At 44.2% G+C, this 17,811-nt stretch overlaps 1 protein-coding gene and 1 pseudogene across 7 annotated transcripts in view; one reads left to right on the top strand and one right to left on the bottom strand.

The window, feature by feature from the left end:
- Nucleotides 1-8,132: 8,132 nt before the first annotated feature.
- XPNPEP1 (X-prolyl aminopeptidase 1) overlaps nt 8,133-17,811 on the bottom strand; it is a 58,975-nt gene continuing 49,296 nt past the window's right edge. For 6 of the 7 annotated variants that reach the window (XM_054437034.2, XM_054437037.2, XM_054437035.2 and 3 more), the window contains 6 exons: nt 16,730-16,790; nt 15,153-15,222; nt 14,095-14,268; nt 13,316-13,392; nt 11,974-12,072; nt 8,133-8,674 (listed from right to left, as the gene is read on the bottom strand). In XM_054437034.2, the coding sequence (XP_054293009.1) occupies nt 8,546-8,674; nt 11,974-12,072; nt 13,316-13,392; nt 14,095-14,268; nt 15,153-15,222; nt 16,730-16,790 (610 nt within the window). In that variant the 3' untranslated portion in view covers nt 8,133-8,545. Of the gene's footprint in view, nt 8,675-10,888; nt 10,947-11,973; nt 12,073-13,315; nt 13,393-14,094; nt 14,269-15,152; nt 15,223-16,729; nt 16,791-17,811 lie in introns of all 7 variants that reach the window. The other variant, XM_054437038.2, reaches the window with a different exon arrangement.
- LOC129007056 (U4 spliceosomal RNA) lies at nt 13,221-13,289 on the top strand (annotated as a pseudogene).

The following is a 17,811-nucleotide window of genomic DNA, read 5'->3' on the forward strand; positions in this document are numbered from 1 at the left end:
AGCTGGAATAATTGGGAAATACTTCATGAAGAAGCTATGTAGGAATTGTACTAGATTCTAAAGATGGGAAGGAATTCAAAGTTTAAGGACAGGAGGAAGCCCTCCAGGAAGAGAGGCTGGAGCCAATGACTGTACCTATCTGCCTGCAGAATAGGTGTTAAGGAAGTAGCACAATCCACCTGGTGCAAACAGCCCTGGCCTGAGAGCCAGGAGACCAGGAATTGATGTGAAGTTGGTCTTAGCCTTCAATCTGGACCTCATGTGGTTCCTTCCAACACTCTTTTTTTTTTGAGACGGAGTCTTGCTCTGTCACCCAGGCTGGAGTGCAGTGGTGAGATCTGGGCTCACTGCAACCTCCACCACCCAGGTTTAAGCAATTCTCCTGCCTCAGCCTCCTGAGTAGCTGGGATTACAGGTGCGTGCCACCATGCCCAGCTGATTTTTGTAATTTTTTTTAGTAGAGATGGGGTTTCACCATGTTGGCCAGTCTAGTCTCAAACTCCTGATCTTGTGATCTGCCTGCCTCAGCCTCCCAAAGTGCTGGGATTACAAGCATGAGCCACCATACCCGGCCCTTCCAACACTCTTTAGGAAAAAAAAAAAAAGAAGAAGAAAAAAAGGATGTTTAGAATCCACCCTAACAATTAGAATACAGAGCATTCTGGACTGAGAAAGAGATAAGAACATTAGCTAGGTGCACACCTGTAATCCCAGCTACTTGGGAGGCTGAAGAGGGAGGATTGCGTGAGCCCAGGAGTTTGAGGTTACAGTGAGCTATGATTGTGCCACTGCACTCCAACCTGGACAACAGAGTGAGACCCTGTCTCTAAATAAGTAAGAAAGAGATCCCCAACCAAATGACCTAGCTTGTCTTTTGCAGCTTCTGCTTTCAGAGTGTGCAGCGGGAACGCTTAAGCCTCATGTGTCTGTGATGCTGCTCAGCCGCCAATGTTTCCCCGGCCTCCAGGCTGCCAGGAGGAGGATCCTGGCTGGGTACCTGTCCTTACAGAGCTTGCAGTGCAGTAAGAATCCACAACTTCTGCCCGAGAACCAATTTTAGATCACACATGTGTTCTGTTAGACCTACATGAGATTTTGTTTTGGTTTGTAAAATGTTACATTGGTTGTAAATGTTTAACAACCAGGATATGCCCACACACACGGTTTCAGCTCCTCTTTAAAATCCTGTTTCAGGCCAGATGTGATGGCTCACGCCTATAATGCCAGCACTTAGGGAGACAGAGGCTGTAGGATACTACCTTGAGCCCAGGAGTTAGACACCTGCCTGGGCAGCATAGCAAGACCATGTTCTCCACAAAAACTAAAAAAGACATAAAAATAGTAAAATCACATTTTCACTCTTCCCCTGTGAGCTCTCTTTATCCCAAGGCAGACAGGCTGGAGATGGGACCTCCTGCCACCTTTACATAGGGTACTGCTCTCCCATCCATCATAGGCTAATCCCACCGGCTCTAACTCATTCCCTTGCCCACGTGGCCACTGTTGGTACTGTTTCTTTTTAAACTTTGGGGGTTTTTTTATTATTGTACTTTAAGTTCTGGTATGCATGTGCGGAACATGCAGGTTTGTTACATAAGTACACATGTGCTATGGTGGTTTGCTGCACTCATCAACCCATCATCCAGGTCTTAAGCCCCGCATGCATTAGGTATTTGTCCTAATGGTTTCCCTCCCCTTGTCCCCCACCCCCCGACAGGCCCCAGTGTGCAATGTTCCCCTCCCTGTGTCCATGTGCTCTCACTGTTCAACTCCTACTTATGAGTGAGAACACGAGATGTTTGGTTTTCTGTTCCTGTGTTATTTTGCTGAGAATGATGGTTTCCAGCTTCATCCATGTCCCTGCAAAGGACATGAACTCATTCTTTTTAATGGCTGCATAGTATTCCATGGTGTTATGTGGCACATTTTCTTTATCCACTCTATCATGGATGGGCATTTGGGTTGGTTCCAAGTCTTTGCTATTGTAAATAGTGCCGCAATAAACATACGTGTGCATGTGTCTTTATAGAATGATTTATAATCCTTTGGGTATATACCCAGTAATGGGATTGCTGGGTTAAACTTTGTTATTAAACTTAATACAGATGCAGAACACCATGTAAAGCAAACATGGGGCTTATTGAATTACATAATGAGCACCCTTGTCACTACAACTCACGTCATTTTATTTTCTTCTGACCTAAACTGTTGCTTTGAAAATTTCTGATGGCAATATAGTTTTTTTTCACCATAAGTTACTTGGTCTTTTGTCTGATTAACCAGGAAATTTTTTTTAAGTAGAGTGATTCTACCATAAGTATGCCCTGTTGGCCATTCTAGGTTTATTTATTCAGTTATAGGGTGTGCCTCTTCAAAGTGTAGTTTCGAACTTTTTTTTATCTCAGGAGTGTTTTCTTATAGTTTTTTATATTTGTTCTGTTCCCTTTAGCTTTCTTCTTTGTTGAAACCTATTATGTAAATGTTGAATGTTGTTGCCTATCTTCTATATTTCTTTCACTTAAATAATTTTTATTCATTTTGGTTTCAATTCTCCTTTTAGTCATCTGTTTATCTTAAGACATTATCTGTGGTGTTTATTCATTCCTGTGTTCCTCCTACTTTAGTCTTCATTATTTAAATTGATTTTTTTCTCATTCTTTCCTGAGTTCTCACTTAATTCCTCAGCTTCTCTAATTCTCTGTTGTATAGTGTTTTTGCATACACTGTTTTTAAACCTGTAAATGTGCTTTGAACATTACAGATTTTCATCTGTTTATGGGCATGTCTCTGTGATGTGTTTCATTGTAGGCACGTCATTCCACACCTTATTTTCCTTTCTAAATTTGCATAGCATTTTACCTCAACCTTTTTTTCTGTTTCTTATTTTTATGTGAAATGTTTCTGAACTTCTGGGAGACTTTAGAATAGTTTTTTTCTTATTTAGGGCTCTAGAGCTCCCTTTTCTGTTGATTTCCTGAAGTATTCAAAAATATAGCACTTACTTTCAGAGATCTCCTGGCTCTGTTCCCCTCCAAAAGAACCTTCTTCAGGGCTGGGCGCGGTGGCTCACGCCTGGAATCCCAGCACTTTGGGAGGCTGAGGCAGGTGGATCACGAGGTCAGGAGATCAAGACCATCCTGGCTAACACGGTGAAACGCCGTCTCTACTAAAAATACAAAAAATTAGCCAGGTGTGGTGGCAGGCGCCTGTAGTCCCAGCTACTCGGGAGGCTGAGGCAGGAGAATGGCATGAACCCAGGAGACGGAGCTTGCAGTGAGCCGAGATCGCACCACTGCACTCCAGCCTGGGTGACAGAGTGAGACTGCGTCTCAAAAAAAAAAAGAACCTTCTTTCTCCTTTGCCTCCGCTGTACCTGTCCTGCTCCTGTTTGGCTCCTCTTGGTCCTGGGAGTTCCTGGGACGCTGACTGCTCCAGCCCCTGCAGGCCTTACCAAAAACCTCTCATACTCACACACTGGAGGTGCAAACTGCTCCCACTGTTAGTGGCTGTTCTGATTGGCTCACTGAGATTCTGAGCTCCTGTTGGCTATTGTGGGGTTCTGTTCTCAGGTCCGTCAGACACCCCATCACTTCCTTTGGCTTCCTCCTGCACAGATGCTGATAATACGCTGGTTAGTCTTCACGTGCTCTTATTAAGGGTTTGTGGAAATGCTTGACACCTGTATATTTGGTGCAAAGCTCATCCCTGAATTTTAGTTTTGCTACCCCAGTTTATCGTGTTTTTATGAAGTTATTTGGAGAGATTCAAACACTATGGCACAACTGCTGCCACCTTGCCAGGATCTGCATCGTTGTTCTTAATCCATGATTCTATGAATTTCTTAATCGCTGCACCAGCTACCTGCAGGAACTAGCAAGCACAGTATCCCTCCTCCCCTCTCGCAGCCCTCCCAGTCCCCCATCTTGTCTCTTGCTAGAGGCCAACGGTGCTTGAAAGATGCCCCAAAGCACTCCACGTTGTCTTCATATCATTACTGGTATAAACCCCCAGTTGCTGGGAAACACCAGGGCAACGCCTCCCTCATGGCTTGTTAGTTCAACCTTGGTTCCTTTCACAATTGCCCACCCCTAATCGGGAATGAGCCTGATGAGAAACAACTGATGGTTACTGTCAGGCAGCCAGATGCCAGGCACAGCCCTTAAGCTAAAGAAGCGGTGAGAGCTGGGGTGGTGAGGGCAGCCCCCTCACTGGCAGGAGGCACAGATGTACACTTTCCAGAAGGCGAACAAGCTTCCCACAAGTCAGTCCCTGGAGTGTTCACAGCAGGGGCCCCAAATCTGTCCCCTTCCTTGAATCCTCCTACCTTATACATAAAACTTCACCAGGGAATACAGTGAGCAAGACAAAGAAATGAGATCAGCTTCCTTCTTTAAATTCAACACAATGCCCATTTTCCTGCCCAACATTTATCATTTATTTAAAAGTGAGGAACAGTGATTTTTTTAATCTACATTTTTATCTCATCTTCCCTCTGAGCTCTGGCACATTAGAGTTTTATTCTGGTCCTCAATCCTTATGGGGCCACCTTGCCTAGTTTATGTCTCTTGGACTTAATGCCAAGACAAAGCCAAGTCCAGGCAGGAAGCTCCAAGCACCCAGCACCTGTTACCTTTGCTTCTCGGGTTACAGCCAATTAAATCAAACTTTGCTCTGAGGCTGCCTCGGGAAGTAACAGGCTTAACAGCCTGATGAACAGTAGAGTTGCCGTCACACTTGAGTTATGGCTATTTCAACTCCAAATCAACTGCAATTCATGCCTCCCATTTCCTCAGCAAGAGAAGACTTTGGGATATCAGAGAAGACAACAGCCAGAGTCCTAAGGGAAATCTTCTAACTTCAGAGGAATGACAGATGAGAAACCTGCTTAATACGTTCTATCACTTGGGGAGAAATTTCTCTTTTAAGTCCAGTGTTATGGTACATATTAGAAATGACCAAGGATGGACAAAAGGCATTCGAGAATTGATCTTTGATGGATCAAAATATGTCCTATGATTGGGAGGCACTGCTTCTATGCTTTCCTGACCTCGTTAGAAATATACCCTGAGAGGCAGCAATGAATCTTGCTTCCTCCCACATAGCACATTGAAATAAATGATCCTTGAGAGCAAAAAAAAAAAAAAAAAACGAGGGTGGGAGACGAAAAGCAAATAAATGCTGGTTCATTTGTTTTTAGGCACTCTACTTAGGACCACCCTGGTTCTGAATGGTAAATATAGATTGTTTCATTTCATTTTCTGCTCCCCCAGGTGGAAAAAGTAATGGGCACTTACAGCCATGCTTTGGTAAATGGCCAAAGTATGCTTATGTTTATTCATTTGTCAAAGCCACTCGAATTAAATATATGGTTTAGGATTTAAGGAGAGGATTCTGGGAAGATGGTAGGAAGCACTCGGAAAGTGTCTCTCCACCTAGACAACAATTGCACTGGCAGAATCTGCCTGATGTAACTACTTTAGAACTCCGGAGTCTACTGAAGGCTTGCAACTTCCAGAGGACAACTTGGATGGTAAATGAACGTTAATTTCAATCCATTTCAGCTCTTAGCACAGTAGCAGCTACCAATGTCTACTCGTAACCCCTTGGCAGGAACTTATGCACACGTTCCCAGAGCAACCGGCATACAGCTTGTGGGAACCAAAATGAACAAAAGGAAACTTGCCCTCCAAATACTGCAGACCTGTGTTCTGGTAACTGCTTCTGAACACAGAGACGCAGACAAAGAAGTGGGCAGCCACTGTTGCTGTACATCCCATCCCCCAACTGTTAGAACCAGCTGAAGTGACTTCCAGAGGATTTAAAGGACCAGTACCCTTTTTCTGCCCTTCATTTTTCTTTTTCCCTCGTTGGGAGCCAGACATTAAGTAGTAGAACATTCAAAAACAACTGCACATACAGGGGAAATTAGAGACTGACTGCACATATCCAGGGAAAGGCTCAAGCTCAGAAAAAAACCTGAGAAGACCTTAAGTTGATACCTCAGGCTGATTACTTGGCCCAGAGACTACCTATAACAATAAATAATAATAATAATAACACACATTAACAAAAAAGGGCAAACCCTAGGGAAGGAGGAGAATCTGATTTCCAGAGTTGCCACATTATTAGATTCAAATGTCCAATTTTCAACCAAAACTCACAAGGCATACAAAGAAACAGGAAAGTACGGCCCATTCAGAGGAAAAGAAAAATCCACAGAAAAAAAGGAAATATCAATAGAGACAGAAAACATAAAAAGAAACCAAAATGAAATTCTGGAGCTGAAAAGTACAGTAACTGAAATTAAAAATTCACCAGAGGGATTCAAAGCAGATATGAGCAGGCAAAAGAGAAAATCAGTGAACTTGAAGATAGGATAACAGAAATTTTGAGTCTGAAAAACAGAAAAAATATTAAAGGGAACAGAGCCTAGAAGACCTGTGGGACACCATCAAGCTGACCAAAATATACATTGTAAGAGTCCCAGGAGAAGACCAGAAAGCAGCAGAGAGAATATCTGAAGAAATAATGGCTGTATAATTCCCAAATCTGGTAAAAGACATGAATGTAAACATCCAAGAAACCCAATAAACCGATACACACAAAAATACATTATAGTCGAGCTTCCAAAAGTCAAAAACAGAGAGAATCTTGAAAGCAGCGAGAGAAAAGCTATTTACCACGTAAAAGCGATCTTCAGTGAGATTACCTGCAGATTTCTCATCAGAAATGCTGGAGGCCAGAAGGCAGTGGGCCTCCTGTTAAAAGAAAAAAAAAAAAAATGACAACCAAAGAATCCTATATCCAGCAAAACTGTCCTTCAAAAGTGAGGGAGAAATTAAGAGGTTCCCAGGTAAACATAAGCTGAGGGAGGTTCAGTACCACTAGACCCACCCTGCAAGAAATGCTTATAGGAGTTCTGCAAAGTACAATGAAAGGACACTAGACAGTAATCCAAACCAATATGAAGAAATAAAGATCTTAAGAAAAATAAATACATTGGGCAATTATAAAAACTAGTATTAGTGTACTGATAGCTTGTGATTCCAGTTTTTGTTTTCTATATGATTTAAGACTAACACATTTTTAAAAAAATTATGTCTACATGCTAGTATTATTGTTTTTAAAAAGTTAATGAGACTAGTTTTAAAACAATATAACCATACGATGGAATTAAGTCATTAAAAACAATTCAACCTAAAATATTGCCAAGTTAAAAGATAAAATTGTATACGTACAGAATGATTCACTGTTTGTAAATGTGATATGTTCATATGTGGCATATTCTTTCATACATACACAAATAACCAGTATTTTAGTAAATTTGAATATAAAAAAAGGAGTCAGCAAAAATATAAAGCAGATAATAGTGGTTATACCTAAGGAGTATGTCAGGTTGGATTAATAAAAAAGCAGACCCTGAAACAAGGATTTGCATGTAAATGGTTCATTCAGGATAGTACGAGGAAACACTAATGGGACAGGAAGAAAGTAGGACATGGAAGAGAAGAAAGAAAACAAAGCGTTGGTTATTGAGCAAGTTACCATGGTGGGCAAGTGGGGCTCAATCCCATTAGGAAACCCTGAGTGACAATGTAAGACACACCTCTGATATCTTAGCCAAGGGATGAGGAAGTCTATTTGCCCATCCCCAAACATGATGGTCTGAGATCTCAGGGACATTAACTCTCCAACCCTTGGAGCTTGCCCCACATATACAAGTCAAAAGAAATCCTGCAGAACAGGAGTCGCAAGCACTTGTCACAGAATCCTGCCTACAAGTAACAGAATAATGAGAGCTGTGGCCATGTAGGTAAGACACTTGTGGCATCTGCTATAGGGTGAGTTATGGAAAACTGACTTTTGACATAATTTTTATTGTTTTTTGCATAGGAATGACACATTTTAAAATCAGAAAAAAAAATGAGATAAAAATACCTTAATATTAGGTTTTCTAGAGAAAAGAAAAAGCTTACAACTAAGCCCCCAAATGTGCAGGGAGGCCAGGGGTCTCTTCTCAAAGGGGCGCTTCCACCTAGGAAATGTCTGCCACAGAGCCAGCAGCCCTGGAGATTAGCTCACCTGACATGCCAGACGACAGCACCACGAAGAAAGAGACGGTTAAGACAAAGCACAGTTTTGACATTTTTATTCACTGATCATAAATATAGTCTTATGAGCATTAAGGTGATCATGAATGATGTACTAGCACCTGGAACATGACCGTCATGGAGCACTCACTGATTCCCCATCACTGGCCAAAGAAGTCAAGACATCTCCCTTTCACCAAGTGTTCAACTTTGGAGGGACCTCCTTCTGGTGCAGCAATTTTATTCTTGGCTTGTTCTCAACAATTAAAAAATCATAAAAGACTGAGTGTTTGCAATAAAATATCAAAGAGGATAAGAAGATTTTCTGTTCTTCTTAAAGTCTAAAGTAAAAAGGGGAGGTAGGGAAGAAGGAAAGGAAAGGGGAAAGATGTCAGGGATCTGCCACGTTTCTTCCTTTCCCCAGAGCATTTTGCAGAAACAAAACCAGGGAGGTATTAATGCTGTTTGGAGATGGGTTGCGTCTCTCTGATGAGCCACTCGAGAGCTTCCTGGCGGCCCTGTTTCTGCAATTCCTTCCCAATCACATCCCTGCAGGTCAGGTGGTAATTGTTGAGCCAGTCGCACTGCAGGGAAGAGGACAGACACAGTATTCACCACCATATCTTTAACAACTGGCTACACAGGTCAACAGCAAAGGCCCCCATGTGCTAAGATCACAAGCTGAGAGAAAAGGTGTGCAACACCCTTTCTCCTTACTCACAGATAAGTATTTTCCTTGTGTTGTTTCCCTGGAAATACATAGGACCAGACTTCATGGCTTCTGGTGAAAAGGCTCCCAGAACAGTTTACTATTAGAGACAGCAGTCTCTAAGCCAGTAGCTCCTGCTCCCACCTGTGTGGCTTCATTCCCTTCCACCTGAGCCATCCTGGGAGGTGGTAAGTGGGGGAATAGCCCCTGGACTCTGTGAGAACTCCTACTGAGAGACACCTGAAGCTGTCCTGCCAACACACTGGGCTACATATCCTATATCCACTGAAAAAGCTGAATAAAAAACGAGGATCAGCCAAGTCCATGAGTGTCTTTTGAGTGAGCTGCCTAGATGAACCCAAAACCTGCGGTGGTTAAAGACTGTGGTGCAGCAGAATGGCGCTGGGAGTAAACTTAGTTTTCAGACTCTCAACTCAATATGCCACAAGAGCAAGAGACAAAAAAAAGAGAGTGAAAGGAAGGACCTGCTGGCAGGACTTGGTGCCTGGGCAAGGGCTGATCCACTAGACATGATGGCAAAAGCTCTGAGGCAGGAAAAAGGGTGAACTCTCCCCCTTGGTTGTACAGGGGAAAAGGTGAAGTCTGGAGTGAAGCAGGTTTTACCAAGAAGACAACAAGCCACTCTCATCACTGTCTTTGGGGTAGCTGTCTGGAAGCTGATGAGACTGATAGTGCCATGGCTGTGGTTGTCATAAATGAGTCAAAGGCCATTCTGGAGGGCAGTGATGTTACAAAAGTACTGGTTTCAGGGACTACAATCCAGCCAGGTACCAAAGCCCAGCTGGGGTCAGGATGGGCACACAAGCCCATTAATTACAAGGGACTGAGGGCAGACAGATAGGGTGGTGTTACCAACTGGCTGTGACCCAGCCAGGGTTCCAATCCCTACTGAGAAGAGCCTACTAGCCCCTTCTGGGAGTCAGGGAAGTGATAGGGGCAGGGGAGGATGTCAAAAGCAGGCAAACTGCTATGTGTCCACAGCAAGGCCAGCAGGGCTACAAAGCAGCCTACTGTCCAAAGCAGCTCAACAGTAAGGCAACGGCAGCATCCTGGTGTAAGCCTAAGGCCACAGCCAAACTCCCAAGGCCCTTTTGGTTGGAAGCAGGGAGGGAAAAGTGGGACTGTGGACAGCCTCGGTGGGGCCTGAGGAGCAGCACAAGGCCCTTACAGTCTGCAGCTGGCCATATTCATATCCGACCAAGGTCCTTTGCTGCCATCTGGTGATAAGTGATGAGGATGCAGACCCAAACCAAAAACTCCCTAAAGTGACTCCAAAAAAAAAAGGCTAAATAGTAAAGGGCAAATGACCAGATATTTTAAAAGCCAGATATTTTAAGAAGACATTATCTGCCCTACAAAGAGTAACTGGCCGAAAGAATAGTTCAGTGATGTGGGCATGCAAGATGCAGCAATGAAACTCTGGGTAACACAGATCCCAGGGGTCTATGTCCAATGTCACAGGAGTAGACTGATTCTCCTTCAAGGAAAAATGGCCTGGCTTAAACTTCCTCATACTCTACTTCTCTGGATAAAGGGGAATGTCATATGGAGAAATGCCTCCTGATGGGTACACTTTATGTGGACAGGAAGGACTGTGTGACCTAGAATTACTTGGCAGGAATCCATAGCCTTGGACTTCCAAGAGTGCGAAATGACTTATTACTGGAAAGACCCTTGCTAAGTCCCTGGAAGCTGTGCTCAAGGGCCATTACAAGAGACACTGGTTCCTATGGGTCAGACGGATTCTAAGCAGGGTGGCTCCCATGCCCACCCATGTGTTGTCATTTCCTCTCAGCTAAAGCAACACTTACAGGGGCTGGACAAGAGCCCCTGGACACTGGAAGGACTCTTCCTGCTGAAGAGACACACCGGACACTGTGCTGATAGGCTGAGTTTCCTTTTCCATATCCATCTACAAGCTGCATAACCCACCCGGTTATCAGCAGGGCCCATGTGGGTCCTGTGAGTGGGAACGTTTAGCTGAACCAAGGGCACGGATGGTTAAGCAGAGGCACTCAAGCACAGAGGAAAGCTAAGCAGGAAGTGGATGGCCTTTCTCATCACCCACCTGTGAGCTGCAACAGGCAGGAGAGGCTTCTAGCTGGGAGAATCCCATTCCACAGCTCCTGTGGAAGGGAAGGTCCTTAACCCCCAAAGACCCTTTCCTTTACAGTGTCAAGAACAAGGCCCAAGTGGGCGCCAGTGAGGAAATGTTCCTGCCTTGAGAGGCACTCAAAGGCCATTGGCTGCCTCAGATAACAAAATATTCTTATTCCTAGAGTAATCCACCGTGCTTACCCTGCCTTCGGCTCCCACCAGTCATTTGCTTTTCATTGGAACTTCTGACCCCTGCCTTGCTCTGGAATTTGTGTCCTCCTGGCTTCCAGCTTCCTGGTTTGGGAACTGTTTTGTCTGTCTAGTGCTAACAGTTCCTACCCCATTTCTGACCCTTGTTTCTGCTCTGACCTTGAACATCTGTGTGATACTTCAGGCCTTTCTCATGTCCCCAGGACTGCCATCTGACCTGGCCTTACCAGTCCAGGGTCTGAAGGAGTTAAGACCCATAACCCTCTGAGCTGGGCAAGTAAGCACTGTTGTGCCCCAGGCTTTGTGAAGGGTTTCACTGCCCCAGAGTGACCACAGTAGTAACCGAGAAGGGCTGGTACTATCTTTCTCCTTGTCTGTGTGAAAACGGGACATACAATAATAGATTTTGCTTTCCATTTCTTTAATGTTTCATGTAACACAAGAGAACAATCTGGTATATACAGTGGCCAAGAGGCCCCACCATCCATCTGGCTTTCTGTAGGGACACACATAGGCTCATATTTGCTAAACATGCCTCACTGCAGCTATGGAGGAATAGTACAGCCAAACAACGGCATACGAGTTCCACCCACAAACCCTACAGCCCCAGAATGGCTGCGGGGAACAGGACTATCTCCACCTGGAGGCCCAACAAATACAGGAAAAGCTCAGGAGTCCTCAGAAAACCTAGAGCTTTCAGACTCAACTGGCCAAGATCTCTAAATTTAAAAATTACAAAGTGAGACTGGATTAGAGAATTTAGGATTTAAAGGATGGATCAGAACTATTTAAGGTAGTCTCCACCTCCCCTAGTAACATGCCTGCCCACCAAGACTTCCCCATTACCTCTTTGTCTGTAAGAGAATCCACATCTATCATTTTGGTCTGAATTGGAACCAAAGTTAGAGGTTCAAAGGTCAGGCTTCCCCGGTTATTAAAATTATACTGTGGGAGAAAGAAGAAAACAGATGCTTTTACTCCTCTTTACTACGCTGAAGCACCATGAAGTCATTCCACCAGCATGCCATCCCTCAGAGCCAGGGGTAACTGGGAGCCAAGAAGTGGTGAGCTGGTCACCACTTTTCATAGACACACAAGGAACCTGATGCCACTTTCCAAGAGCTCCTCCACTGGGCAAACAATGGCCTGTGCCATCGGGAAAGGCCAAACAAAGGGTGCTAAGGGGCTCCCAGCAGCAGGTCCCAAGGCTAATGTCTACTGTGATAGGAAACAGGGGCAGGGTATGGGGGTATCTGGGCTCAGGGGCATCTCTGGTTTTGGTTCTCCAGGATGCAGGGGTGTAAGTCCTCAAAATCATTTTTATAACAGTCAACTGTGTGGCCTGCCTTGACCCAGCCAGGCCCATCAGGCAACAACACATCTATCCACTGGAGCACACAAGAACATGTCGGGTTTCTGTTCATGGCAGCTTTTGGGAATGAGATGGGAGGTCATTTCCAAGAATAGTGACTTCCACGCCAAAGCAGAGAGCAGATCCCCGCAGTCAACCTCCTTGCAGACACAGGAAGCTACTTCCCTCCAATTGTTCAATTCCACCAATGGAGGAGGCGCAAACAGGTCTTTTAGGTAAAGCCTAGAGCCTAAAACCCTGCAACCTTGGTAACACTGATAGGGGAAGAGGGTGAAACACCTTTCTTGTATTGCCTTTGAGGCTGACCCATGGATAACTCAGGGTTCCTCAACTTTACCTAATAAAAGTCACCTGGGGAGTGTGACAAAATTAGAGCTTCCAGGCCCCCCACCCTGGAGATTCTAGGGTCTGGGAGGAGCCCTAGAAATTAGCGCCTTGAATAGGCACCCCCAGCAGGAGAGACAACAGGCGGCTGCCTATAATAAACTCAGAGCCCCAAATCATGTGAAGCAAGCATCAGCCTGAGGGTCTGTGAATCCCAGTTCTAGATCCCAGTTCATTAAGGATTTTCTTTCTGGCTTTGCAGGGAAGGAGTGTGGTTTCCAGGGAAGTCCCTGATATCTGGAGAAGAAGGCTCCATGTTGGCCCCAAAATGGCATACTCTTGGCTCCAAAGACATTAAGTCTTCATCTTCCCAAATTAAGAAACAGGAAAATTTTTAAGCTTTGCGCAGTGGCAGTATCGTAGCCAATGAAGTCTATCCGAGGCGCGACTATTGCTAATAGAAACAGGAAGATTTTTTTAATAAATACTCACCTTGGTCTTCACAGGAACCACAAGGACAACGTTCTCAATGCGAATTCCAAAAGCCCCATCTTCATAATACCCGGGCTCTAAAACAAACCAAATCCCAAAAATGAGAAGCAGCCCACGATGAAGATGTCTACAGAGAGAAACTTTCACTCTTTGGATGACTGCCCTACTCCAAAGGAGAAGAAAGGGGTGAAGGGCCCACTCTATCCGGGGTAAGAGCCCAGAGATGCCACCTTCTCTCACATGGCCACTTTTTTATAGGCACTTGAGGTACAGAAAGCTAGACTATGAAGTCCCTGCACACTGGCTACAGGGTAAGGAGTAAAATAACAGTGGATCTACTAAATAAATCATGGTTCACATCCATAAGACACAATAATGAAGGCATTAAAATATATTTACAAAGACTTGGCAATGATCTGAGAAAAGGCAATATATCAAGTAAGAAAGCAGAACATAAGACAAGACGCCCAGTAAGATCTGAATGATTTAAAAAAAAAAATGCTATCTACATACCTAAAAGACCAAAAGCTAATACAGCAAAACACTAAGTCATGTTTCCCCTGAGTGGTTAGATTGCAAATGATTTTCATTTTCTTTTTACACAGTTCCCATCTCATTTTTCCTAAAATGAACATGTATCAGTTCTATAATCAGAAAAGTTTGTTGGAAGGGAAAAGTATTGCCAATTTACTTTAAACTAATTAAAAAATAAAAAACAACAAATAGCTTTCAAAAAGGCTCAAGGATCCACGCATGCCCTCTATGTGAGGGATACTTACCATCAGTGACAATCATGCCTGCCTCCAAGGGCTCATCAGAGAATGTTTTGTAACTGATGCCGCACGGACCCTCGTGGACATTCAAAAAAGACCCAACACCATGTCCGGTCCCGTGCAAGTAATCTAGGCCTGAATCCCATAAAGCTGAACGGGCGAAGGAGTCAAGAAGGTGACCTGAAAGATATAAAGAGCCACTTAATTATATTTGTACAGCGCTTTAGAGATTAGATTTATTATGTGTGGCTCCAGAACATGAAACAGAAACCAATAGGTAAGTTACTGGAGGGTTCAGATTTCAGCACAGCACAAGGAAGAACTTTCTAACAATCAGAGCTCCTGAGGAACCATCAGAGCTCAGTCTGAAGCTAGGCGGTCATCCATTCAGGATGCTGGTGAGGGGGGATAGACACCTACAGCACACAGAGGCCGTATCAGACATGGACGTTCCCTTGCCAGCTCTGCGACCCTAAGGTTTCAGAATTACAAAGATGAGACTCTAACCAGACTGCAAGCAGACAGGCAGCATGACAAATGAGGAAACTGAGGCCTAGGGAGATGAGTACATGTCTAATCTACCCAGAAGCAAGGCAGCCCAGGTCTTGTCAATGCCCAGTCCAATGCTCCACCCACCAGGCCTCAAGCAAAGTAGTACATAGCTGAAGCCAGGGTCCCAGTAAAATAAATCCTAAGAATCCCGAAAGGAAGCACTGGCCCAGTACTAAAGGGGAGACAGGAGGCTGCACCAACTTCCACTCAGGCCCTGTGACCTTCACATCTGGTTTGTCCTCTCCTAGGAGCTATCCACATGTGTCATCCAATACCATAAGTGGTCAGGATAAAGGTGCACAGGGGGTACTGGCTCAATCCTAACCCAGCTCCCTGAGGCCTCTGGGCTCAGTCAGTGGGTTACGGAGACTCACCCCATGAGCACCTGGCTGGGTCTGATGTGGGCTGGGGACCTCACAGTAGGGAACAACATGTTCTTTCACTCAAACATAGACATATTTGATTCTCAAACAAGAAAAAGAGCCTGCCACGTGACAGAATGCACCACCTACCTTTGGTTCCAGTGGGGAAAACGGCTGCACTCACAGCTATGTGGCCCTTGAGGACATATGTGAAGCATTCCTGCAAAGAAAACCCAGGGGCATGTTGCAGAATGGGGACAGATGTCTAATCCTGTAGTTTTCTGGTAGTTCAGAATATCCTGCCTGCTAAAGTTTTTAGCAATATCACACAGAAAATGTAAGTAAAAAGAAAAAAATCTGGTGGAAAAAAAGCCTGGCCATGGGACCAATTTCCCAGAAAATCTTGAAATTCAATTTAGTAGAAGAGCACTGTCAGAGAGATGACCCCACATGACTTTATAATGAACACTCTGACATACTCCATCATGTGAGCCTTAGAAAGAATGGAAAAGTAATAAAAAGTACTGATGACCCTAGCTAACATTTACTGAGCTAGTCCTCTGTGCCATGCACTACTCTAAGCACTGTATGTTTGATCCCACACTTCACGATGGGGGCACTACTGTTATCCTCGCTTCACAGAGAGATTCAGTAGCATGCCCAGATCACACAGTGCCTAAGTGGCAGCATCTGGCCTTGGAGCCAGGCAGTCTTGCTTCAACAGCTGTGCTCCCTACTACCATCCTATCTTCAGGGGTTTTCCCCACTGTCCAGACAAGAGAAGTGCTACTCAGAAGTGTAGCGGCTTGCCAGTAAGGCGCAGAGTCATGACTAAAACTCCATGCTCCTCAGCCTGGTTGAGCTCTTTGAAAAGCACAAAAAGAGTCACACCAAAAGAATCCTAGACACAAAGTCCAAATTCTTCTAAGGCACTGGTGCATACAAACGGACAAGGCAAGGGACCAAGACAATGAAACCTGCCCCACTACATCGCATAAAAACCTTTTCCTTGGATAATCTTCCTGAAGGAGCTCTCTTGGACAAACAGATTCACTTAGGTGCGCAATCAGCATTTGCTGAGCAGTGACTATGATCCAGGAACTTGCTAGGCCCATGGGAATTCACAGCCAGCCGGGAAGGTGGGTCCTTTTATCCTCATTTTTATGGATGGTGACTGCTTTGTTCAACATCACAGAGCTAGTAAATGGCACAGAAGCTCTGAAGCCAGGTCTCCAGACCCCTGGTACACATCTCTCTGCCTCACAGCTCTCTTTCCCCCTTCCATGCCAATCATACCAGAAACTTAATAGAGTCTGTCATTTCAGAAAGTTTCCAGAGAGTTAAGCCTGTAAATAAGAATCTCGAAAAAAGAAGGGAGTGGTCTTCAAAATCAAATCTAGATACTGCTTATAAAGCATGTATTTCACTATCTCATCCCCAGCCTCAAAGGCATTTCCTGACTCAAGAGAAGGCCAAAGCTATTATATTCAAACTTACACCTCAGCTGCCCTAACCTTAGCAGAACGCTTTAAAAATTTCTCCAAATGTCTTACTCCAATAATTAATTAAATGAACCTCGTAAAGCAGATAAACCTGACTCCACAGCAATGAGCAATTTTACTATCCCACATGTAATTTTTACTTCTTTATACAATCCCTTTTCATAAAAGCAATGCTCTTCTTAAGAAAGCAGAGAAGACCTCTTGAGTTTTTTGCCTCCACCTTACCTTCTCATAGGCTGTAGGGGTCCCAAAATGCATTGTCCGCGTCACATCTGTGGTGCCATCCCTTTCCAAAAAAAGGACAAATTGGTTTCCCGTCAAAATAAGCTTTAAGTCAAATATGACACAGGCAAGCACGTGGACAAGTGAGAACCCCCATACAATGCTGGTGGGCATGTAAAATAGCACAGCCATGTTTGCAAATAGTTTGCAGTTCCTTAAAAGGTTAAATATAGTCGCCATATGATCCAGTAATTCCACTCCTATTTATATATCCAAGAGAATTGAAAACATACATCCACACAAAAACTTGTACATGAAGGTTCACAGCCACATTATTCATAATAGCCAGAAGATGGAAACAGCTGAAATGTCCATCAACTGATGAATGGATAAACAAAATGGGGGATTATCCACACAGTGCAATACCATTCAGTAATTAAAAAGGAATGGAATACTGACACATGCTGCAACATGGATGAACGTGGAAGACATTGTGCTAAATGGCAGAAGCCAGCCAGACACAGAAAGCCATACGTAATACAATTCCATTTCTATGAAGGGTCCAGAATAGGCAAATCCACAGAAACAGAAAGCAGGGTAGTAGTTCTCCAGGGTAGTGGAAAAGGGGGGAGTGACTGCTATTGGGTATGAGGTTTCTTTTCGGGGTAATGAAAATGTTCTAAAATTGATTGTGCTGATGGCTGCAAAACTCTGTGAATATATAAAAAAAAAATTAATTGTATATTTTAAGTGGGTGAATTACATGGTACATACATTTTACCCCAATGAAGTTATTTTAAAAAATGAAACAAAGTGTGAATGCAGGGATGGCTAAATAAAGTGGGAGTGACGTCAGCCCCTGACACACACATTCTTGGTCTACAGCATAAGGGCTGTTTCACGAGAGACACTATCACTGCGGTTATGAACAAGACAGAAGAAGGCAAAGAAAACAGGAGCCCATCTCTAGCAAAAGAGGGCCAAAACCCAACTTCTCCTGTTAGAACAGCAGGGGGTTTCCTGGACAGAGACCCTAAAAATATCCAAGTACATATCTTAACACACACTAGACTATATCCCTGACA

Source organism: Pongo pygmaeus, chromosome 8, assembly GCF_028885625.2.
Source record: "Pongo pygmaeus isolate AG05252 chromosome 8, NHGRI_mPonPyg2-v2.0_pri, whole genome shotgun sequence".
Classification (NCBI taxonomy): Eukaryota; Metazoa; Chordata; class Mammalia; order Primates; family Hominidae; genus Pongo; species Pongo pygmaeus.